The sequence below is a fragment of the Zalophus californianus genome, chromosome 4 (assembly GCF_009762305.2).
Source record: "Zalophus californianus isolate mZalCal1 chromosome 4, mZalCal1.pri.v2, whole genome shotgun sequence".
NCBI classification, from domain to species: domain Eukaryota; kingdom Metazoa; phylum Chordata; class Mammalia; order Carnivora; family Otariidae; genus Zalophus; species Zalophus californianus.
Genome location: NC_045598.1, coordinates 93,794,035 through 93,819,811, shown reverse-complemented (window position 1 = coordinate 93,819,811; position 25,777 = coordinate 93,794,035). Strand labels below are relative to the sequence as shown.

General features: G+C 41.7%; 2 protein-coding genes across 2 annotated transcripts; one reads left to right on the top strand and one right to left on the bottom strand.

Moving 5' to 3' along the window:
• Positions 1–1,547: 1,547 nt before the first annotated feature.
• On the bottom strand, positions 1,548–15,245 carry ATP5PB (ATP synthase peripheral stalk-membrane subunit b). Its single transcript, XM_035727037.1, has 7 exons — positions 15,077–15,245; positions 14,760–14,796; positions 10,841–10,986; positions 8,940–9,103; positions 8,405–8,530; positions 2,890–3,069; positions 1,548–1,884 (listed from the first exon to the last, which is right to left on the bottom strand). Exons 1-7 carry the CDS (start codon positions 15,114–15,116, stop codon positions 1,807–1,809), a joined length of 771 nt encoding a protein of 256 aa, XP_035582930.1. The 5' UTR covers positions 15,117–15,245; the 3' UTR covers positions 1,548–1,806.
• Positions 15,246–15,327: 82 nt separating this feature from the next.
• WDR77 (WD repeat domain 77) lies at positions 15,328–24,325 on the top strand. The gene is made up of 10 exons (XM_027599039.2): positions 15,328–15,592; positions 15,845–16,030; positions 17,030–17,171; positions 17,725–17,774; positions 20,153–20,223; positions 20,356–20,410; positions 20,887–20,958; positions 21,507–21,615; positions 22,152–22,220; positions 22,834–24,325. Exons 1-10 carry the CDS (start codon positions 15,478–15,480, stop codon positions 22,991–22,993), a joined length of 1,029 nt encoding a protein of 342 aa, XP_027454840.1. The 5' UTR covers positions 15,328–15,477; the 3' UTR covers positions 22,994–24,325.
• The last annotated feature ends 1,452 nt before the right edge of the window (positions 24,326–25,777 follow it).

The window sequence follows — 25,777 nt, the reverse complement described above, 5'->3', positions numbered from 1 at the left end:
CTTCCCAGAATTCTCTTCCCTGAATGTTTTGGTTAAGAGTGAGCATTCAATTCTTGAGCAATTTTAGAGGGCAGATGTGAAGCAATAACTATTTAGTAGCTCATACATGTTGTTGCTCATCTGCAGCTCACCAGTTGAAGGTGGGCCTGCAACTTCCCAACCTTTCCCTGGATCACCCTTCAAGCTTTTCTAACCTTTGGACAAGGTATGGGTGAAAAAGGACCCAGGCTTTTCGAGTCATACCATCAAAGTCCCAGGTAATAAAAACGACAAGGGTTTCAATCTGTGCTTGCGATTTCTACTTGTTCCTGTGTCTCCCACTTTACAGCCATCTTCCCTTCTTTACTGTCTGCTCTTGGACTTCAAGCTCCTACATCAGAAACAAAGGTAACGGCCTCGGAAAGCCATGCTTAACTAGCTCCCACGACAGTGTCAAGTCAAATCCCATATAAACCTATACCCTACTAGTTCTGCTTCTCTGACTGAATGCTGACTGATAGTTCTATACAAGAAAGGGGTAGTGCGACTACTGGAAATGGTACTTGTTGTCATACTCTCAAAGCACCCGTGCTAAAGTCTCTATTGTTCATATATTCTTACTGCCTTTCTAGATTTTTAACTTTCTGAGAGGGAATTTTATATGTGTCACCAGTACAGGATGGTGCTTAGCACAAACTAGGTATTTATAAATCCTTTGTTAAATAATTTGGAACACCTCTGCTGACCTAGCAAAACCTCTTTAAGTAACAATAAAGATGTCAATCTGATTTCTATAGCAGGAATACATTAGCCACCAATAAATACTGACCTGACATTGGCTGTTACACAAATTAAAATGCTAGTAAGTCAGTGAAAACAGCAATTAACCAAATGGTACATATTTTCAAATATTTCCTATTATGTAAGTTGTCCTTTGTGTACAAGTACATCCTTTTATAAGTATGGGAGAATTAAATGCAGATAAACCTATGGAAAGGCAGAATTTTCTGACTTACCTGCTGGCCTCTTTAGGGTAATTTTATGACACACTGGGTCCATATTTTCTACAGACATACGACTAAAACAATAAAGCCAATAATGTGATTTGATATACATTTCCTTTAGTTATTTTAAGAATAAAAAAGCTTTAAATTTCCTATAACTTGTCAGTTAGCCAGAAATAGCTTACCACTAAATTATCAGCTCAATGACATGTTTAATTTTTACCCATATGATAAATGTTAAAATATTTCAGAATATTATGCAACCTGAAAATCCTAGCTTCAACTTATCACTTATAAAGTGCAAGATGGGTGGGAGGAGCAAGATGGTGGAGGAGTAGGAGACTTCTATTTTGTCTAGTCCCAGGAATTCAGCTAGATAGTTATCAAACCATTCTGAACACCTAGGAACTCAACAGGAGATCAAAGAAAAGACTAGTGCAATTCTACGAACAGAAAAACAACCCCTTTCTGGAAGGACATATAGAACGATATTGAATAGAATCAATGAAATAAAAAAAAATAAAGTGCAAGATGGTAGAATTACAAATTTATACTGTAACTTGGTAATCGTTAGTCAGCCAACGAATTTTATTAACAGCACTGCTCATTCAAAAGTGATCATGGAACTCAAAATACAGAGCAAGAAGGATGAAAAACATCTCATTGGCCAATAGATTGTTTTAATTCTCTATATGAAACAAACTTTTCATTTTTAGGAAAGGTTAAGTTTAACTTCAGTAGACATCAATACAGAAAGATTTTGTTCCATGGACTAGTTTCTTTAGTCAAATGTTTCTAGCTGTCTCCACCAGGATAGACGCATTTACAGAACTGGCTGTGCTTGAGCCTTCTTTGCAAGCAGCTTTAGATCTGCAATGCACTTGGCAATTGTCTCCTTTTCCTGTGATAAGGAAAGAGAAATCTGGTTAGACCTCTCCAAATCACAGAAGCAGGTATAAGTACTGTAATTTTAAAGGAGAGCTCCTACAAGATCTTGAAGTTCTTATAGAATCTCAGATGACATGACAGACTACTAGGAATTTTTTGTGTACCATTGGGGAGATGGAATTTATTCTAAGCAAACCCAGGGAATTAGTTAAAATCTCACGGCTCACAGCTTTTATGAGTGAAATCTATATAGAATTTGAAGCCAGACACTCCCATAACCATGTGCCACTGATGTTAGCTTGTATAGCTAACAGCTGCTTGAAAAAGAGCAACCTAACAAACATTAATAACATAGGAATGTTAAGAATAATTTTTTTTTAGTGTTTTCTCCATTTCTAAATTATGTAAAAGACAATTTACTGAAAAAAAGAAAATTCACTAAGTGTTGGTAGACCCTGTTCTTCTAGTCCTTGATGGTAATACAGAAAATGATCAGAAATGCCTACATATCCTAAATATTTGGGGAAGAAGTCAAGTCATAATTAAAAAAATATAAACTTTAAAAAAGAAAACAAATTTAGGTCAATAATAAAACACATTTCTTTTCTGTTCAAGACAAATCATGTAAGTGGCCGGGACAAGGAAATGGAATAGAGATCATGGAATTAGGGAATGGAAGGGACTCAGAAAAAGCTTTATCCAGTCTGTCGTACAGAGAAATGAACTATGTTGGTTAGCGTTTCCCACATGATGGAACTTGTGAATACAAGTGTGCCACAATCAGTGTTCTCAACTATCTGCCGCTGTCTCACAGCAAGAGACCCTTTGGTGACCAAATTCTGAGGGGGAGGAAAGCCATCAAGTTAGCTGTGCAGCGTCTTCCAGGTTACCACTACCCAGAACAATGAACCAGGGCGACCCCAGCGTCTCTAGGCTAAAGACTCCTTTCCAGCTATTCCTATCCTAACAGCACCAGCAGAGGCCCATACAACTCCAGAAGCTTCAGAACACCACACACCTGCTGTGCAGAGATGCTCTGCACCACATGCTTCTCCACCCAGTTTATCATGTGCTCTTGTTCCTTTCGGCGCATCATGTTCTGCACAGAGATGTGATAGTCCAGGCGATTCTTCACTTCCTTGTATACTCTGTGCAGCCGTTCCCGGTAAGTAAGTTCCAGTGCCATAGCAATGTTATTCTGAAGCAAGATTAAGAATTGATGAAAAACTTGGCGTCACTGAAGGATCACTTCCACTCTGAGGATTCTGTTGGTTACAATACCCTAACACCACTTTCTTGTATTTTATGCAAAATTATTTAATATGAATAGGTAAGAGATGAATGTGGTAAATAAATTCCAATAGCATATGGTAAAAATATACCTGAAAGTACATACAGTGAGTTTCCTCCAGTCCGCCCACAAGCCACCATCTTCCTGAATTTCTTGTATTCCCTCCCAGAAATATTCAATAAACAAAATAAAGGTATAGGCAGGCATGCACACATACACACGCACACAGATCACTTTTACTAATTATGACATCTAGACCCACAATTTTAAGTAAAATTGAATTCTACTATACTGGGGTCCCATAATCCAGAGTTTATTTAACTAAGCGCTATTAATACATCAGATCGCTTCCAATTCTACCAGAAATAATGCTGCATCTGTTGTATATGTCTTTGCACTTATGTGTAAATATTTGCTGTAAATGGGGCACCTGGGTGGCTCAGTCATCAGGCATCTGCCTTCAGCTCAGGTTATGATCCCAGGGTCCTGGGATGGGGCCCCACATCTGGTTCCCTGCTCAGCGGGAAGTCTACTTTTCCCTCTGCCTCTCCCCCTGCTCGTGCTCACTTCCTCACTTGCTCTCTAATAAAATCTTTAAATAAGTAAATAAAAAATAAAGTTGACAAAAAAAAAATACTTGCTGTAATAACAACATGTTGAGTACCTACTATATTCTAAAAACTGTGTGTCAATTCAGTTAAGTCTTACAAGCATACCATGGGATAGTTACTATTATTATATCTATTTTATAGCAAAGAAACTGAAGCAGAAGGAACTTGTCCAAGGGTACAGAGTTAATAAATTGTGAAGCCAAGATCCAAATACAAGGAGCCAAGCTATAAAGCCCATGCTTTTAAACTGTGATTAATACTGTCACATTCCACATAAAGTTGTACCATTTCATTCTCCTACCAGCAACACAAATGCCTATCACTTCAAACCCTGACCGATGATATTTACAAAACCTTTTACTCTATTCTCATAAGCAGAAAAAAATAGGAATTTTAATGTCATTATTAAACATTTATGTATGAACATTTACATATTTAGAAACCATTTACATTTGTTTATTTACGAATGGTCTGTGTCCTATGCCTAGTTTTACTACTGGGATGTTGGTCTCTCCTAAGGTAACTAACCACCCTTGTGTTACACGGAACGCACATCTTCTTCCCAGTTTGTCGTTTAACTTTATGCTCATTTTTACACGTAAAACTTTCATGAGATCAATTTAACAACTTTTCCTCTTATAGTTTCTGGATTTTTTTAATTTTTATTTTTTTCACTTCTAAGTTTTTATTTAAATTCCAGTTAGTTAACATACAGTGTAATATTAGCTTCAGGTGTGGAATATAGCGATTCAACACCTCCATACAACACCCAGTGCTCATCACGGCGAGTGCCCTCCTTAATCCCCATCACCTATTCCACCCATCCCCCACCCACCTCCCCTCTGCTAACCGTCAGTCTGTCACCTACAGCTAAGAGTCTGTTTCCTGGTTTGCCTCTCTTTTTTGTCCTCCATGTTCATTTGTTTTGTTTCTTAAATTCCACGAGTGAAATCTTTCTCTGACTTATTTCACTTAGCATAATACTCTCTAGCCCCATCCATGTTATGGCAAATGGCAAGGTTTCATTCTTTCTGATGGCTCAGTAACACTCTCGTGTGTGTGTGTGCGCGCGCATGCACCACATCTTCTTGATCCATGGAATTTTTAAAAAATTGAGGTGTTAATTTAAAATTCTTATAAATTGAAGTATAATTTCAGGTGCTTAACATAGATTCGATATTTCATATACACTGTGAAACCACCACCAAAGTCTAGTTAACATCTGTCACCATACGTTAAGTTTCTAGATTTTGTTATCTTTATTGGAAAGGCCTTGTCAACTCCAAAGGTATTTTTTTGTGTTCTCTTTTTCTACTTTATGGCTTCTTTTCTTACGAAGATCTTTAATTTGTTTGAAATTTATTTTAGTAGAAAGTCAAAGGTAAGAAACCAACCCTCTGTCTACACAGGTGCCCACTCTCCCTTTTACAACGGAACTGCCATGTCTGCACTGCCTTAGCGTTTAGCTGGATCTCTAGATCTTCCCCGCTGGGCCACCCTGACTTTCTGTTCATGCACTGCACCATACTGTTTACAACTCCTTATGTCTTATAATGGGTTTTCATATTTGGTAGGACCGTTCCTCATTACTTCTCTTTTTCAAAATATTCCTGGTTATTCTTCCTTCCTTCCTCCCTCCTTTTTTTTTTTAACTAATAATCAATTTGTCCAAGTCCCAACATGCCCTCCCTCCAAGCTGTAAGTATTATCCTTCTAGGAATGTGTTAAATGTAGAGATCAAAGTAGGGAGAACTGATGTCTTTGTAACACTGAGTCTTCCAATCTAAGAACAAGGTTCTTAGCACCTTACACCTCACAAGCATTGTTATGTTTTTTGAAATAAAAACTTTGCACATTTCTAGTGAAATTCACTCGAGGCATCTTTTCCTAGACAATTCATCTTCTTCTAGTTTATTTTCTAACTGACTTATTTGTATATGGAAGGGTACTGATTTCACTTATAGATATTAACGGTATACCCAGACACCTGAATGAAATTAAATTATTTTAATAATTATGTTGATACTCTTAGGTTTTCTAGTTATATAATCAGGTAACCTATAACTGCCTTTTCTTTCCTAAATTATGTACCTCTTATTTGTTTCTCTTTTCGAATCCAGCTACTATCTCCAGAATAATATCGAATTAATAAGAGTGACAGGAATGTTATCTTCTAGTCTGTAATGAGAATCTTTATAGGTCTGCCTGTTAAATAGAGGTATTAATTTCAAGTAGACCTTTAATACCTCTAAGTACATTTCTTTAGTCCATTCACCCTCCTGGTCCTCTTTCTCCTAAGCCTTTAGTATCTCCTTGACTACTTTCACTCTCAGCAATGACCTTCATCCTAGTTCACTGAGAAAAGGGGAGCAGTAAGAGAACTTCCACAAACTTCTACCACCACATAAACCAGTCTATCTGAATCCATACTCGTGTACTTTGCCTTCCCTTCTGTAACTCTGGCTGAGCTGCTGACACCAGCCCCTCCACCTGCACGTTATATTCCAAGCCCTCTGGCCTACTGAAGGGCATCACTCCAGCACCTCTCTCTCCCTTTTTTTTGCATCAATTTTCTTCTCTCTCTCTCCTTTTATCAGATGCTAACGTGTTAACTTTACTTTCCATCCTTTAAAAAAATCTTGATTCCTATATCCTCCCATCCTAGCAATGAATTACTTTGCCCACCATTAGAGTAAAATGCCTTGACAATTTTGACAGTTGTCTATACTCTGACTCCAATTTCTTCCCTTCCACCTTTTCTTCAACCAACTCCCATTACTTCCCTAAAATAGCCCTTACCAAGGTTACCAATAATTTCCATGTTGCTAAATCCATGGCAAATTCTTAGGCCCTTTATTTCTTGACCATAACTAGGATGACTACACGTTGGAACTGTCCGTGTTTTCACCGGTTTTTCTCCACCATGCTCTAGTCTTATAACTTTAAGTACCACCTGTCAGCTTATGACTCCCAAATCTCCAGCCTCGAATTCTGGAATTCTCCAGAATTCCATAAATTCTAGACTCATATATCCAATAGTCTAAACCTAACAACTCTACTTGGCTAACTTGTAGGCATTTCAAACCAATGCTAAAAGACCAAAGGCTATTTGCAACCAGAGTGACCCTTCAAAAGGCAAGTGAGATCGTATTACTCCTCTGCTTAAAGCTTCAATGATTTTCTTATTCAGAGAATGGATCAGAGTCCACAGAGAAGCCTCTAAGACTTGACCCAGTCTAGCCCCTGACCACTCTCTACTTGGATTTTTCTCCTCACCCATTCTGCTTCAACTGGTCTCCTTACTATTCCTTGACTATACCAAGTAAGCTTCCAGGTTTAGGGCCCTTGAGATTTTTCTTCCCTCTGCTAAAATACTATTTCCCCACAAGTCCACATAGCTTGCACCAACACTTCAGGTGTCTGTTCAAGTAACACATTAGAGGCCTTTCTAGACTGCCCAATAAAAGTTAACTCCCTTCTTCTAAAATCTCTTTTCCTTTCCTAGTTTGTTGTTCTACATAGCACTTATTACCACTGACATTCCTATCTGCTCAATAATTTTTCTGTCCTCTCAACCCGTGGCTAGAAGACAGACTTTCTTTTATTCCCAAACACTTGCCTTGACCAGAGTCTCCACACGGGAAGAGCTCAATCAGTAGTCATTAACTATTTCATAAATAAGTAAAAACATAAAGACTACCATCTGTTTCTTATTAAAGAGCTACATCTTCAAAAGTCAGATTTTGTGTGTACATATCATGTATGAGATAGGAAGCATTCTCTGGTTGAAATCTAAATATGTATGGAAAGAGGTTTTAAAGTTTCCTGAGGTTTTCAAACATTTATGTGCTTAAGAATCTTTAGGGTTCAGTTTTTAAAAATATAGATTCTTAGACAGCTCCTAACAGAGGTTTTGATCGCACAAGTCTTGGACTGGGTCCATAAACCTGCACCAAAGAGGACTGATACATGTGGTACTAAGACCACACTAAAAAATACTGGCCTAGATCTTTACCATTTCAGATATTTTACCTTAGCATGTCATTTTTCATTTCATACGTGCTTCTGTAACATAAAATTTCAATATAAGGGCATCTCACTGTAAACACCAGGCATAAAGCAGGGGCTCAAAGTAAACAACGTGGTTGTTAAAACAAAAAATCCTTGAGCATATTCCTAAAAATGTTTCAGAAATGAAGTATTTTAGAATCTAATGATGCCTTGACCATGGTAAAAAGCTTTACAGCTATCTGAATTTGCTTTGTGAATTGCAATATAAGGTCTCAGATTTCCTCATAGCAAGTATGTCAAGTTAAGATTTCCTCACAGCAAGCATACATGAACCACACAGCATGTATTTCACCTATGGCCTTAGATAGTGAGTACCATTTTTTAGTCAGCTATAATTTTATGACTACTTTCTTTCTGTGTGGATCCATTTTAGAGTAACTATTTATCCACTTGATAGATATTAAATATATAAATAGCTGTAATTGCCAAGCCCCACCCGAATCTCTTTTCTAAATAAAATATGCTCAACATATTCAACCATTCGTCATAAAATTCTAATTTTTGTTTTAAACGCACACAAATGAGTAACTTTATTTTCCTTAGAAGGTTCTGAAACCTACCCTCTGGACATCAAAAAGGTAATGGCGCTTGTGAACCAGGGCCTGCTGTGACTTCTCCATATCAATTGCATCCTGGATTTGTTTGATGGAAGCCTGCTTCACCTCTTCTAGTTGGGCAATTTTTTGCTGCAATTATGATTTTACAACAAAGATCAGCAAAAGCATAAAGGATAACAAAAACAGCTTCATTCTATGCTTCTTCAAAGTTACAGTCCTCATTTGTGAAAACACCCCTCAAGAAACGTATATATATATATACAGGAAGAAATGCACAAATCCTTAAAAATAATTGCTCATAGTAGCTACGCAATATCTTATCGAATGAACATAACTATGGAAAAACTGGACAAAGTTTTGTAGATTTAAAAAAATTTATCTCAAATTAGTGACCAACATTAACACTTATAATTTTAATCATTGTAATTAGATTCATTTCTATATGCTTGTCCCCTAACATTAACATCGGAAACTTCACTTGATGGTACTCATGCTTTTAATACAGTCTAAAATGAGAAATCAGGTTTACAGTTCTTACCTCATTGAGTTTATCAGCAAATTCTCCAATAGAGGCACCATATTTTTTAACTACATAGATAAGCAACCCTATTGTTGATATGGCAGAGAAGGTCTCTGCAGTAATCACATATATTTCTTTGGACAGAAAATAAAGGATAAGTCCAGTTCCAAGCACATACGGTCCTAAAAGAAGGAAAAGTTATTTTATGATGGATATACTGCATATGAAAGGAAAGAAAGAAAGTTCTACATTTGATTAGTTGAAGGTGTTATGTACTGATTTAAAGTAGCTGGATTTATAAATAATCCCACCGAGGAGCAGTATGGTAGCGTTGAAAAATAAAACAAGGATCTGGACTCCGGGAAATCTGACTCTGCAACACAGAAGAAACTGAGCAATATAAATTATCTGAGTTTAGTTTCCTCATCTGTAAAATGGGAACAGTACTTTCTTCACAGGGTAGATGAAACTGAGAAATTATGTAGAGTGTCTAGCACAACTGCTTAAGTAATTTGTGCAGCAAAATATATTATTTATTGAATGGGAATACTGGTCAGGATAAAATTTATCCACTCCTGCCTATTTTTATTGAACAGGAACCTGACACTGGAAATAAGCAAGCAAGCAAACAAAAAAAACCCTAATAGAAAGTAGTATGTATGTAAAAGGATGAATTCATTATCAGGATTCCCAATTCCTATAGTACCTATAGTACTACAGTTATAATGCTTCAAATATAGCTACCTTTTTCTTTAATACCAGGCTGTGAGTTCTGAAAGGACACAAAACCATCATGTACATTTCTTTAGGATTTTCTGTTGTGCCTCAGAAGATATTGGCAAGGACAAAGCTGCCCCCTTAAAGGGCAGCATTTTACAGTGTTTCTGAGCAACACAAGTACCAACCAAAGGATGTTATGACATTATTACAAGAATAAAAAGGTTAACAGTTTCAAATGTATTTTATCCAGTTTCCTAAAGCTTCAGCAGCTCTTTTTAAAATTTGCCTCCAATATATAAACTTTAAATTTGAATGTAAATTAAAAATTTCACCTGTGAACTGGCAAAAAAGCCTATCATAGGTAACATTTTTATCTCCCATGGGGATCTGAGGACCCTAATGTTTCTTGCAATTTCCATTATAGAAATGCTATTTTCGGCCACTCGCCTGGAGGGTTAAAAAAAACCACAACAACCTTGGTTTCCAGTGTTCCCTAGTCACAGCAGTAGTTGGAGCAAGAAAGGCCCGTGGATGCCGTCAAAGAATACTGAATTGGAGAGCCTGGGTTTAAGTTCAACCCAGTCACTAAAGAGAGAATAAATCTCCACAAATTCTCTATTTTCTAGTTATGCTTGGTAATAAAAATCTCTTACAGGACTGCTGTGAGGATTAAATAATGTAAGTGAAAACAGACTACATTACAAAAATGTAATATTTCAGAATAGTGTATGCCTTCTTAAAAGAAAAAATTGATAAACATGGCCCAACTTCTGTTTTTACGTATATATACAATAACCTCTATTGTCTTACCTAGCTTTATTTTAATCCATAGCTCTTTCCATTACTTGACAATGTATCCTCCAATTACTCATTTCTTTACTGTCTATCCTATGACAGAACGTGTGTTCCGTGATGGCAGCCACCTCAGCTTGCCACTGTATGCCCAGAAGAGTACCTGGCACAGAGCTGGCATTCAGTGGATGTGGTGTATCAACAAATGGAGACAATACTATAAAGTTAAAATCCCAACCACGTTTACTTCAAAGACAAGTCACAACTGTTCCACTGAATTACTTCCACAATTTACTTTACTGACTTCATTTCGTGTGTATGTGGAAGAGGTAAGAGACCACTAAAATCCTAGGTAAACATAAACTATACCATCTAAACATACTATCAAACACCGGGCAAATGCTTACCTGTTACGCCAGTTTTGGGATAAAGGAACTGGAAGAATTCTTCGGGGATCAGCCCCAAACGAACTTTTCCTCCATGTTCAGGAAGAGGTGGTACAGGGGCAAGACTTGGCTGCCCTGTGTGGAAGATCCTTGTTGCCTGCAATACCCTATGGGCGGCAATTACACAAAATTAAAGGCTACTCTGCAGGTATTAAAGGTCATCTGTCTAGCACTCTGTATGTTTACTATTAGAATTACAACATATAAGAACGTAACTTTAAAGCCAGATTATCTGGGTTTAAATCCTAGACCAGCCACTTGACTTTGAGCAACTAGATTAAGCTTTTGTAATTGCAAATTCCTCTAGGTAAAATGAGAATGAAGAATATGATTTTATAGGGCTGCTGTGAGGATTTTTGCTTCGAACAGTGCTAAGCATACAGTAAAGTTCTATGTAAGCAATCAGCTATTAAATCTCCACTGTGTTGTGAGCACCCTGATGGCCAGAACTTTTGACCTTTTTGGGTATTCTCTGTGATGGGGTGCTAACCAACCACTGTGTGAAACAGGCCTTTTCAGTGTTGGGTAGCTCTAATTACGTTCATCTTTAAACTGAACTGCTGTGTACATACTTGAAACCGATCTATCCATTAGTTCTAATTTTATTTTTCTATGTAACATACATTATGCCCATATATCTGGGTTAAACACCTCAGTTCCCTCACAATCCTGACGGTCCACAAGGAGCCCTCTGGTTCTGTTCACTATAGTGAGGTATACAGGACCGAAGATAATACTCTAAATACAGCTTCACCGATTCATTCATCCTACAAATAAGAACTTACTGATGCCATTACTGAGCTTGAATTATTGTACCATGGATTTGTAAACTATTCTCATATTCCAACAGCCCAAGACTGCATTTTTAGCAGTTACAGTGTAGTATCTCATTAAAATTCTGATGAAACAAAATCCTCTAGTCCTTTTTATATAAGCTGCCAAGCTCAGTCTCCTTCAAATTCTCAGTCTGTTTTGTCCCACACATCCCCATTCTACCTCTATCCCTTTACAATGTAAGAGTTTATATTATTTCATTGATTTTAGTTTGACACTTCTATCTTTTGAAGGTTATTTCTGCCTCCCAATGTATTACCTAGCCCACCAACTTTTTTTGAGAATCATGCTCAAGATTCTTTCATTTAAATCAGGATTTCTCAACCTCATCAGTATAGACATTTTTTTGTTGCTGTGGAAGGCTGTTCTGTGCACTGTAGTGATAAGCAGCATCCCCATGGCCTTTATGACATTAAATGCCAGTCAGCATCCCCCCCCCCCACCCAGTGGTGACAACCAAAAATGTCTTCAGACATTGTCAAATGTCCCCTGGAGGGCAATAGTGATTTATTTATTCATTTATTCAGAACCACTGATTTATTCATTTTCATTATTTTTATAAAGATTTTTATTTATTTGACAGAGAGAGAGAAAGAGAGAGAGAGAACACAAGCAGGGGGAGTGGCAGGCAGAGGGAGAGGGAGCAGGGGCAGGGAGCCTGATGCGGGGCTTGTTCCCAGGACCCTGGGATCATGACCTGAGCCGAAGGCAAATGCTTAACTGACTCAGCCCCCCAGGCACCCCTTTGTTTTTAAAGTAGGTTCCATGGCCAATGTGGAGTCCAACATGGGGCTTGAACTCAAGACCCTGAGATCAAGACCTGAGCTGAGATCAAGAGTCGGACGCTCAACCAACTGAGCCACCCAGGTGCTCCAAGAACCACTAATTTAAATCACAGAACGAGAGAACTTGCTTTAGGCCAACTCAAATCCTCTCCTTAACTGTCTTAGTTGAAGCCCTCTTCATCTCTGGCCTAAACTACTTCATCCAAAACCTGGTCTCTCTGCTTCTCAACAAACACCCCTTTAAACCTAGCCCCTCTACACTTGTACCAATGTTTTTAAAATGCAAATTTGACTTTAAAGCTCTTCAACAGGTTCCCCTGCCTACACAAAACTCCTTAACATAGTATACATGATTCGGAACCTCTCAGATCTTCTATGCTCCTTTCCTTCGTTCTCCTATCCTCTAGCCATATGGAACTAAAACAAACAAAAAAAACAAACAACATGCCTCACGCTGCTCCTTCTGCCTGGAATGGCTTTCACTAAATAGCTGCCAACCCCAACAGCCTTCAGAACATCTCGAGCACATCCTTTTTATTAAAGGCCTCCCCAATCTTACATTCATTCACCCTTATGTCAGGTGCTGGGAGCATAGCAACAAGCAGACAAGGTCCCAGCCTTCACATTCCAGTGGGGTTGTAGCAGTGTGACTGTGTATGTCCATACACAATTCCAGGCTGCTGAAAGTCTATGAAGAAAAATGGGGTAAGGTAAGCAGCCAGGGAGCAATGGAATGAGAAAAAGCTTTTTTGATAGGTCAGATGACATTTGAGTCAGTGACCTGGGGAAAAGAAGGGAGAGCAAGTACAAAGATCCTGAGGTAATAATAAGCTTTTCACAGCAACAGCAAGGACGCCAGCATGGCTAGAGAGTAAGCTAAAAAGAATATAAGGAGATAAATTAAGAGGTAGGAGGAGATGAATTCACGTTGGGCCTTCTGGGTTATGGTAACTTTGGATTTTATTTCAGTGGCATGAGGAGCTCTGGAGGGTTTTGTTGGGGTGGGGGATGGGGGGCCTCAAGTAATCCCTAAATCTACTAGGAGAATGGGCTATAATGGGACAAGAATAGAGATGCAAGGAGACTAGTTAAGAGACTACTGAAATAGACCAGGTGAAAATTGATGGTGGTTCACACTTCAGTAGCAGTGGTAGTGGAAGAATGGTTATAAGTCCAGATATAATTTGGCGGAAGAGCCTTGGTCTTCTCCCTATATTAGATATGGAAGGTGAAACAGAAATCAAGTATGTTCCTTACATCTTACATATCTATTTATTTATTTATTTATGACTTCTATTAAAATTGTTTACCTGTCTGTATGGAATCTTTTTTCTCTGGTAAGTTGGAAGCAATTGTAGCCTCACTTTATTGCACACAAAAATTAATTACAGGTGGATTAAAAGCCATTTTTTCAAGGCAAAAAGAGTTGTCAAATTTTGGCAAGATTTAGGGCTAAGTCTGGATGCAAAAAGAGAAATTCCAAAGAAAACTAACATGATTTATGAAACATTAAAAACAGATGTCAACACTTATCACATACTATGTATTATATATGGAATGCTGTTTTTAGAGTTTTACAGGAATTAAGTCTTAGTTCTCCTAACCATAATATACTATTATCTCCATTTTGTAGAGGAGGAAACTGAGGTCACACAACTTCTAGTGGAGGAACCAGGTATAACTCTAGCTTTAGAGTCTGCTCTAAAGCACTACTCTATAGCTGCCTCCTCTCAAGAGACTGAGCTCCACTGGAAAACAGGTTAGCCTTACTTATTTTTCTATCTTTTGTCATGTAAGTGGCAAGATAAATATTTACTGAATCAATGAATGATTTCTCTGACTCTTATGATCTGGCAGTAAAAGTCGGCATCTGGGAGACAGACTAAAAATAACATGCTTCATTATTTTATTTAATAAAACTTGCTTTTGGGTATGCAATCCAGAAACTCCGATTCCCGCTGTGGCAGCCGGCAGCTAAGTCCAGACGAAGGTCACAAGGAAAAGGGGCGGGGCTTAGAAGACACCAAAACCAGCTCCTAGTTTAGTTAGAACACATCATTTACCCTCTTAGTCTCTGCCATGAGATGGTAAGACAATGTTTCAGACAGTTACAGGTGCACCAGTGTTTGAATGAAGCTTTAAGCCTTTCAAAATTACCTAAAGAAAGTTAATTTCGGGCCTAAAGCTAAAAGGAGGTTACAGAGAAGTGAAATGAGGTGATAAAACAAGGACGAAGGAAGTATTACACCCCTCTTACTTACCCTGGACCAAGGAGAGCTGCGTTCTTCAGACAGGGGGCTGCACATAAACAAGGCGCAGGTGAGCAAGGTCAAGGTGAAATCTGGTCTGTCCTTTCCTCGGTCCCCGCGGGGCCCGCCCACTAAGGCCATGCACCCCTCTTTCCAGTCTCCCGAGACCCCCACGCGCGCCCCTTGTGAGCGGCGCAATTCCTTTCCCACTCGGGCCCAAATCTTGCTGCACCTTCCTACACCCCCTTTCCTCCCACCCCCTCCAGTAACCCTAGACGCACTCCTTTGCAATCACTCTGATAGCCCGGACTAGGGTGTAGATGGGTTACCCGCTGCGGCGGCCGCAGAAAAAACCACCCGGGACAGCATGGTCAACCAGGGTCCGGACAGCAGGTTCTGCGTCCCAGTGACCCGGGCAAGAGTCTCTGTCAGGGGCGGGAGCAAGATGGTCGCTCACAAGTCTCGCGAGAAGAGAACATTGTGCCCTTCGTCCACTGACTTTGCCTCGAATTCTTTTTCTCGCGATAAGAGGCACTGAACGCGGAGAACTCTTTGCCAGAGGGCCGCAGCCGGCCGCAGAATGGAAGAGTAGAAGCAATTCTCGCGAGATGTAGAGTGGCCGTAGCCTGTGGAGAGGGGCGGAGGCCCAGAGGGGCACCACGTGGGCTGCCGGAGCTGGATCTCGGGCGGCGGTCCCGTTTGGGTCTAGGTTGAAGATAGAACCGTGGAGATGCGGAAGGAAACCCCGCCGCCCCTAGTGCCCCCGGCGGTCCGCGAGTGGAACCTTCCCCCTAATGCGCCCGCTTGTATGGAACGGCAGTTGGAGGCTGCGCGGTATCGGTCCGGTGAGCCGAGATCCCGGGCCTGGGAGCTACCTCACCCTGGCTCGGGATGCCCTTTCCCAGGACTGGCCTTTCTAGCCCGCCCCCGCCCCGCATGCCTTCCTGACCCCTGCCTCGCGTCGCTTAGTTCAGTCCCCACCTTTGCCCCGGGTTTCCGAGCTCAGATCCAGACTCGGCCCGCGTGCTGTACAGTGTGGTCACCATGGAGACGAGCCCTTTCACTCCTCCCGCGCTGACAGCTTGTACTTCCTTTAGATGGGGCTCTCCTGCTCGGGGCCTCCAGCCTGAGTGGCCGCTGCTGGGCTGGCTCCCTCTGGCTGTTCAAGGACCCTTGTGCAGCCCCCAACGAAGGCTTCTGCTCCGCTGGAGTCCAGACGGAGGCCGGAGTGGCTGACCTCACTTGGGTTGGGGACAGAGGTATCCTAGTGGCTTCCGATTCAGGTGAGTCACTTTCTCCACAACCCCACAGGTGGAATGGAGCATGGGATACAGATCGGACCGTGTTCAATCCTTACTGCCCCATACTCAGTGCTTGGGGAGCTTGAGGGTGTTGGCCCGAAGGAGAGCTCCTGTGTAGCGGGAAAATACCTTTCCGAGATTCTAAATTGCCTGGTGGGAATTTCTAACAAAATTAAGAAGTGGATTAGAACCATTTTTCTTCCCTGTAACCTTCCCAGTATCCCCCCTCAACCCAGACCAAGGATAATCTTGATCTTAAAGATGATGGTTAAGTCAGTTTCTGCTGCTTTCCATCTCCTCCCGTTTTCTTCTTTTTAAATGTCTTCATTCTGCTTTGTTTTGAAAGTCAGGTTCAGCACTGGAGTCTTTGGAGTTAAAAAAAAAATCAGTATTTGGATATTGGCAGGCATTGCATGGAAAGATAAAAGTGGGACATGAAAGACTGAGCCTCTGACATTTGAGCTTCAGCACAACATATTCAAGACAACTTTTGGGGGTTCTCTGTACTTGACCTGTCACTGTGCAAGACGTTCAGTAATTCACAACATTTGTGAAGAAGCTATAAGGCATTTACACAAATTGTTCAACAAATACAAAGCAATTGGGAAGATTTAACCACGCTGGACTATGTACTACACAGATTATTGAGACTTTAATCCTCGTCTCTTGGGACTTATTTTCCAGTGTTTTCTCATGGAAGCCAGATAATGGGTTTTGCCAGCCATTCCATCTTTCTGTGTCTTTCTAGAAGCTTTCCCTGACCTAATTGTCTGGACTGTTATTAAGAAGACAGTCATGCCAGCATAAAGCCAGATGGCTTGGAAATTAGCTAAATCCTGTAGTGATAATGGGTTTTGCTTTTATAGGAATAGCTTACTTTGTTAGTTTAGTGACCGTGGACTCACTTGAATCCTAGAAGTGAATTACAGTCTTGGTGTAATCCACACTCATTTCCCTCTACCTTCTCCCCACTCCCAACAGGAGCTGTTGAATTGTGGGAGCTGGATGAGAACGAGACACTCATTGTCAGCAAGTTCTGCAAGTATGAGCATGATGACATTGTGTCTACAGTTAGTGTCCTGAGCTCTGGCATACAAGCTGTCAGCGGTGGCAAAGACTTCTGGTGGGTCCTTGTGCTCATTGATCCTGCATTTTATTTTATTTTTATTTTTTTTAATTAAAAAAAAATTTTTTTTATTTTTTAAAGATTTTATTTATTTATTTGAAAGAGAGAAGGAGCGCACGTGAGAGAGCACGAGCAGGGTTAAGGGTAGAAGGAGAAACAGGCTCCCCACTCAGCAGGGAGCCTGATACGGGACTCCATCCTGGGACTCCATCCCAGGACTCCCGGATCGTGAGCTGAGCTTAAGGCAGACGCTTAACGGCTGAGCCACCCAGGCGCCCCAGTCCTGCATTTGAGACCTTTTTTGGGTGTCTTTACATCCTATTAGCCTCATCGAGTAGTTTTGGGGGTGTTGTAAGAACGCAGTGATTAATTATGACATGTCTATAACATTTCTCTAGAGATAGTACAATCCATTGTGAATAGGCCCTAGCAGAAGCCCAGTAGGCAATGACATAGAACATGTCAGTTAAAAGAAGTTCTTGTTGGAACACATGTTTTTATGTAGATACTGTAAGTCAGAATTAAGGATCTGTTTTCTTTTGCTTCTTAGCATCAAGGTTTGGGACCTTGCCCAGCAGATGGTACTGAGTTCATACCGGGGTGAGTGCACGTTCTTTTTAGTCCTGGCCTTAGCTGTTTTGTTTTTATTCTCCCCTTGGGCTCTTTGAACTTTGGATATCAGGGGCAGCAGTTCCTTGCCCTTCTGCCTGATAGTTTTCTTCCAAAACTATAGTCAGGCCCCAATACCTATCCGTTGCCTTTTCTTAATTTCCCTATTTCCAGTAATGGCCTCACCATCTTCTTGGCCACATGAGACTCCAGCTCTCAGTCCTTTTCCACCCCTCCTGCTTCCTCACTATCAGTGGGTCCCAGAGTCCTTTGGAGTCTTTTACCACTTGGTCAGTGATTTCCCTTTCCATTTCTGATGCTGCCTTTTGCTTTCAGGTTTTACTTCGCACAGATGGTGGCACTCACCTCATCTGTCCATCTGCAGTCCCTCATCTTTCGTGGTTTGTGTGGCTTGTGGGTTAATATCCATTTTCTTGTCATGGCGTTCAAGCCCTTTCACTCCCCCTTCAAACATACTGCTCTAATTAGAACCAATCATAGTAGATCCTTGACATTCTCCAAGAATAAACCCTGAGACTTGTGAATCTTGAACTTTTGAATATTCACCTCCATAAAATTTCTATTTTTCTGGTGAGAGCCATCACTTTCTATTAATGTTACTTTTTTTTTTTTTTTTAACTCATTTTCATTAACAGCAGTAGCAGCCGACTTTATTCTGGGAGCCATTCTTCATAAAGATAATACCTGGAGCATTTATTGTGTGGCTAAGAGATGTAGATGTTCGATGATCACTGGTTCACTCAATGGCTAAGTGCCATTCCCTGCCAATTCTAACTGCAAAGTGTATGGTTCACATATGTGCCAAAGCAAAAATCACAAACTCCTAAAGATCTCGGACCTTCAGTGTTCAAGACTTGTAAATGGTCCAACAATGTTAAAATGCCATTGTGGAGTCTACTACACATGCCTTTTGTTTCTTAGGCCTATGAAGGGTGTTCCTGGTCTGCCCTAACCCTTTCAGCACTTCCTCCGTTCATCTTTTTTCATTAGTTCTTTGTATTCTGTTTTTTTCCCCCCCACTGAATTGCAGATCCCTTGAGGGCAGAGGAACCACTTTATCTTTTGTATTTTCCCTAGGTACTTGTCTCTGAGCTTTGCTTTCAAGTGCGCAATCAATTCCTTTTCATTGTGTTGGCTTTCCATGGATTCTAGGGCTAGGAAAGAACTATAAAGGGTGGTTTGATTACATCTTCTTGTCTTGGGCAGAGCCATATTCGGACTATCTCAGGTAGTCTGGTTAAATGTCCTTAGAATATGTGGTTTCCACAGCCTGTAATTAACATAGACCAGTGATCTTTAAAGTTTTTAGCATGTAGGCCTCCTGAAAAATTTTTGAAAAACTACCTTCTCACACATTTTTAAATTGGCATCTAACTTAAGTTTAAATAGTTGCAAAGGAGATACTTTCTGGCCATATCATTATTGTGCCCTGGATTTGCAGAGTAAGCCCCTTTAATCTCTGAAAAATGTCTACCAAATAACCTAACTGGCTAAAAACTAACCCTGCATTGTTAAGCCAGCTGGCCAAGTTAGACTTAACTTTCTATTAGAAAAAGTCTGACTTCATTTTTAAGTTCAGTTCAACTTGTCAGATGTGTCCTTATGACAACCATCTCTCATAGTTTTCAAAATTTTCATTGCTAGGCGGAGCTAAGTCCCAGAATCACTCTAGCGCTTGTGGTATGTTGTGATTTGTGGTAGGATGAAACAAGGCCAGCCCCTGCACTGAATTTTAGCCAGGTGCTCTTTCTTTTGCTCTTTGGCTCTTAGGGAAAAGCCCCTTTGGTTTAATACCTTAGGGTTTCGTATACCTGGGCATTGTGCACCATACCATGGTGCAATGTGGAGTGGGTGAGAGGTGTGCGTCCCTTCTACAACTGGGAGAAGAGGAATTGAAAGCCCGAGGCAGGAAAGGGGCACTGGCAGACTCTGGCAGCGTCTCAGTTCGATTTCAGGAAAGAGAATTTTGGAAAAGTTTATTTCCCAGAATGTATCAGTGTGCAGACCTCCCTTGAAAGTGTCTGTATGTTATCTGGAGGTGTGTGTGTACTGTCGTATGGAAAATTGCTGTTCTGGGATATAGATCCCTTCACTCTTCTTGCTCAGCCACTAATTTTTCTTTCTTGTCTTTATTAATTCATTTTCTTCCCCAAGTCTTTTTAGGTTTTAGAACTCCATCAACATTTTCTCTTAGGTTTTGTCTAATCCAAAATCTCTTACAAAGTTTGTTAAATTGTGTCATGAGATAAGGCCTGTTTCTCACACCTCCCTTGGTAGTATCTGGGCTGTGTGGTAGTAATGCCCCCGGCTTCTGCTCTGTCATACTCCCTTTTCACTCTCCTTCACAGCTCACTCCGGGCAGGTCACCTGTGTCACAGCCTCCCCGCACAAGGATTCCGTGTTCCTTTCATGCAGTGAGGTGAGATACAGCCTTTCCTTCCCTCCCTACTTCCTAACCACACTCCAACCCTCTGGCCACAAGTCTAGTGTGGAGACTTGGCCAGCAGCCGCTTTTTGGACTGTGAAGCTCTTTTTCTGTTCCTTCTTCTAGGACAACAGAATTTTACTCTGGGATACCCGCTGTCCCAAGCCAGCATCACAGATGGGTAAGTCTGAGAGCCAGTGGTGGGAGGGTGGTACTAGGAACCCACCTGGAAGAGGCTTCCTTGGCCAGAGACAGAGGCAAAGTCATCAGATGCTCAGTCAGTGTGACATAAGGGACATAATCACTTTTTTCCCCACTGAGGCTCTGTTGATTGATTCCATTTTGTGCTGTGGGTACCAAGAGGAAGGGTTGGTTTGTGGGTGGCTGATTTACTTTACATTTCTGGGAAGGATGGACAAGGGGGCCAGAATTGTTGCCTTCATGCTTTATGCCTGAAATCTGCCTATGACTCGTGTCCAGAAAGGACAGGAGGCCGAAGGATAAATAAGGGTATGAGGGTCAAGGGCAAGGACACAACTGCCTTAGCAGGGTTTGCGAAGGCAAATAAAGGTGCTTCTGAGACTTGGAGTGACTTTGAGAAGCTTCTTCACGGGGCTGGGCTCTGAGTCCCGTTTCGGGTCCCTCTTCTCTCTGCAGGCTGCACTGCCTCAGGCTACCTTCCTACCTCCCTGGCTTGGCATCCTCAGCAGAGTGAAGTCTTTGTCTTTGGTAAGGCAACCTGTCCCACAGCATTTTGACTCTGGGAAGGGGGAGGATGAGAGCACGCTGACCCTGTAATGCACAAGGCTCGGGCCACTCGTCTCAGTGGCGGACTTGGGCGTTATGTGAATTATGCCAGTGGGAAGGTGGGATAATCCAAAAGTGGTTTTAGTTTGGCTTTGGAAAACATGATGACTTTTTAGATTTGATTCCTGATTGTGTGCTCCAGCTCCTATATTCTGGGCATGGGCAGAAGTCAGTGTACCACAAAACAAGTGGATTGCTATATAGGGAACTCTGTTGTTGAGTAGGGATAGCTCCTGTGCTCTCATAGCCAGGAGGCTGTACATGTGGTGACATAGTTTGTGGATAAAATAATAACTGCCTCGTTCGTTAATTTTCACAACCACCAGTGACTAATTACCCTATTTGATGAAAGAAGAAACTGATGCTCAGAGTGGTTAGCTCATAAAAGGTTGAGGAGCTAGCATTCAAATCCAGGTCTGGCTGACTTCAGGGCCCATGTTCTTATCCACTGTGATGGGCTTCCTCTTTAGGGAACGAGAGTGGAACTGTCTCCCTTGTGGACACCAAGAGTGCAAGGTGTGCCCTCAGCTCAGCTGTGCACTCCCAGTGTGTCACTGGGCTAGTGTTCTCCCCACACAGGTACTGTCCTTTGTCCCCAGGGGCCTGATGGGTATGAATGGGACAGTGCTGGGGCTTGCTTATGTTTGCAGAGCATTAGCTGATTAGGTCATTCCTTAAAGCAGACAGTGGTCTAGCTGAAGTTTCAGAACTCTAACGATCTCTGAAGACCATAGTCCTTTTTTGGGTAGTATGGTTTTCTGTCTGCACAGGGCTAAAATAAGGTGCTGTTCCTGCTCAACACCCAGAATGATTAATGTTGTGGGCTTCTGAGACTGTGTGGTGGGACAGCTTCTGCGTTCTTGCTAAAGCTGCAGGGAGGGACCAGATGGGGTAGTTGGTTGCCAGGATGATTGTCCACCCTGGCTTACTCCATTTCCCTTCTCTTTCCCTGGAACTTGTAATGTGGACTTGAGTGGTAGCCAGACCTTAACCTGAAGTGGGGACCAGGCCACCTCCTCTGGGTCACTTTAGGGTGGGGGGTGGGGGCTGGACCTGGCAGGATTCATCTTGGGACCATGGCTTTATCTGTCCTAACCCTCCCCTTGCTCTCCTAGTACCCCGTTCCTGGCCTCTGTCAGTGAGGACTGCTCACTTGCTGTGCTGGACTCAGGCCTTTCTGAGGTGTAAGTGTGAAATGGGGTCCTATGATGAGGAATCGGGGAGAAGAGCTGTGGTTGGCTGGGTCCTTTCTGTCTTCATCAAAGTGCACGGTCTCACTCAAGGGGACTGGGCGGTGGGAGCAGGCTGACACTGACTCTCCCTGTTCCTGGGGGTGACTCACAGCCAACTCTGTCCCTGGTAAAGGGGAAGTGTGGTGGTAGGTGGGATTTCCAAGTCCGGTGTTGCAGCTGTCTCCAGAAAGGGACAGTCTACCCCTTTCACTTAAAGAACACATACGTGAAATGCGACCTGCTTGGGGTGAAAGGCAGCAAACACGGTACCGGAATTAATACTTCCTTCTCGCTGAGAGAGCCATGATTTGCTCTCTGATCCTGGCCCATGTTACGACCCTTGCTCTAGCCACCATTTCTTTATGAAATGAGAGCACTGGATTGAATGATTGATGAAGTTCTGTGTGGATAAGTACACTGCTACCGTGGTGACAAGGCCACACATACGGTGAAGTTTGTGTCACACATCCACAAAGGTGCCCTGGTTGTGTTGGATTCTCTCCTCCAAGTCTGCTTTTTCCTCTTGTCTCTCACCGTGCCCTAACTTACCTTTTTTCTTGTCTAGGTTTAGAAGCCGAGCCCATAGAGACTTTGTGAGAGATGCTACTTGGTCCCCGCTCAATCACTCTCTCCTTACCACAGTGGGCTGGGACCATCAGGTCATCCACCATGTCCTGCCTACAGAGCCTCTCCCAGCCCTTGGACCTAAGAGTGTGGCCGAGTAGAGTGGATTTAAGACAAAAAGCAAACCCCCCATGAGTGTCCACTCCGTCTGTGAGACCACACGGGAGCCTTATACAGTATGTTGGTACACCAGATCTGGGCAGTTAATAGGCACTGTCTCTCAACCTGAGGGAGGCTGGGTTTTGGGATCCTGTAGTCATAGGGAAGAAAAACTTTCTTAAAATTGGATATGTATGTGTGTCTTAGTGTGTGTGTAGATACATAGTTTTTGGTGGTGGGAGGGAATTAAAAAAATTCATCTTACATCTTTCTTTCCCAAGCCCTCCCCCCACCAAAAAAAAAAAAGTTTACAAAAGGGTTTTACGCTTCCTGTGTAGCTGTGCATGAGGGATTGGCCATGACTGGATGAGGTGTGGGATGTGGGCATCCCTGGATTCTTGGAAGCAGCTTATATACTACCCGTGGAGATAGGAGCAACTTTATTTTTTATAGAACTTAATCTGCCTTTCTTATGGCAATGCTTCCACTCACAAAAATCCCGCCCAGCTCACCTCGAGGAAAAGCCAGGACACTCCTCGTGGTTTTGCAAATCTCTTTGCCATTAAACTGAGTCAAAAATCCATTTTCTGGCTGAATAAAATTTTGGCTGGTGCCTGCATAACGCCCCCCCCCCCCACCCGTCACCCCATGGAATTGTATATGTGAAAGATGAGTGTTTTCCTGTCATAGATCCCGTGGAAAAAGGCTGGGGGATGGTGGAGAGCATAAAGGCATTTCAGTTAAGTTAAAAACTGACACAGACTCACAGAGAAATGTCTGCCATGTTTCTCACTGGAAAATAGCTTGGGGCCTGACCTCTCCTGGCTTCTGGACTCCTTTCTCTGGATATAGGAAGTCTGAATGCTGTTTTTGTGGACTCTGACAATTTTAAAGTACAGCATCAGAGAATCAGAAATACTAGTTGGAGAAATAAAAAGCTTAGGCTTTGTTGGCCTGTCTTTTGAAGCGTGTGTTATGTGTAGTTAGACACATCTCACTTACGTGAGTCATCAGGGTATCAGTCATAGCCCAGTATTTTTGTGTATGTGCTTCCCTAACCCCTTAGAGTAGCTAGTTGGGACTTAAACGTTAGGTTACTTGGGTTGGTGGACTGGTTACTGTGAGAAGTCATGGTCAATTACTGATTATGAAACTAAATACAATATATTATGTGCTTTGGTGCTTTGAAAGTTTAGCTCAGCTAAAATCACATGAAACTGGGGCAGTTTGAAGGAATATGGACAAAATATTTGTAAGAAAAGCTTCCATGCTTCACCCTTGCCAAACATGAGCCCTGTCGTCACAATAACCATGAATAAAAACATTGGAATTTGTCGTCATGTGATTACTGGGTTTGGGGTAAGACGGGAAGAAAGCCTTCACTGTTCCTGACCATAACTTCTTGGAAGGTAATAGGGTGGGTGGGTGGGTGGATGGAAATGCTTAAGTTCTTCCCAGAGATAAACTTCACAAAGTTGTGATGGCTTAGAGAGAGGAGGGGTGAGGTGGGTCGGAACCAAAATTGCCTAGCCCTTTTCCTCCTGAACTCAGGAATGGTAGAGGGGAAAGCAGTGGAGATGAGAACCCAAGGAAATGTCTGTTTCAAGGTGATTAAAATGACAGCAAAGAAGGAAAACCTAGTTTTTGAAAAACCACATCATCTTACTGTAAAAGAAAATTGGTTTGGATTCAGGTCTGTGCTGATGAGAGTAATCACATCTATTAGTGATTGCCACCAAGACATTTGCAAATCTGATCAAAATCACCATCCCAGGTTGGAATGGCTGTCCCAGTTTGGGTTGAATGTGTATGTTAAAGTGAGCAAAAAAGGTGGTTTAGAATAGAAAGTGACTTCTCAATGAGAAATGTGATAGCCCATGTGGTTCAGTGAGTCCCAGACGTGAGGAGAGTTTCAGTAGCCTGAGCATGGACTTAACTGGTGATGGTTGGGAACAGGCTCATTTTACTTGTTAAAGCTACAGGCATATATATTGCATTTAATATCACTGGTTCAGGTGTCTAATGCTAGAGTAGATCCATTTCCCCATCTTCATTGTTCTTATTCTGAAGCCCATCCTCGTGACCCACTGTAGTCCACTGCTGATCTGCAGTTACCACGGTTACATGAGGCTCACTTTTTGGGTAGGGTCCCAAGCCATATGCTGAAGGAGCTCCATAGGGTTTAATTTGGCACCAGACATTGCTGATTCCCAAGGTGTCTCCTGCCCCACAGGACAGCAGGAGGCCAGTTCTTTTAATAGCTATATAGGCATGACTTGATGATTCACCATCACATTACAGCAGCAAAATCATCCATTCCAGCACTATCTTTATTAGTTTATTAAAATATTCTTTGAATTGCCTCAATTTTTTTTTTTAAGATTTTATTTATTTGAGAGAGAGAATGAGATAGCATGAGAGGGGAGAGGGTCAGAGGGAGAAGCAGACTCCCCGCTGAGCAGGGAGCCCGATGCGGGACTCGATCCCGGGACTCCAGGATCATGACCTGAGCCGAAGGCAGTCGCTTAACCAACTGAGCCACCCAGGCGCCCTGAATTGCCTCAATTTTTAAACAATATCTATGAAATTAGGGTTGTGGGGAAATCTATACTTTTAATATACATTAATGTGTTTAAAATCCTCATGTACGACCAAAAATCATGAAATATTGGGATACACTGCTCTATCCCATTTTTTTTTTTTTAATATTCTATTTTAAGTAAACACACCACACGTGGGGCTCAAATTCACAACCCTGAGGTCAAGAGTCGCACCCTCTACCAACA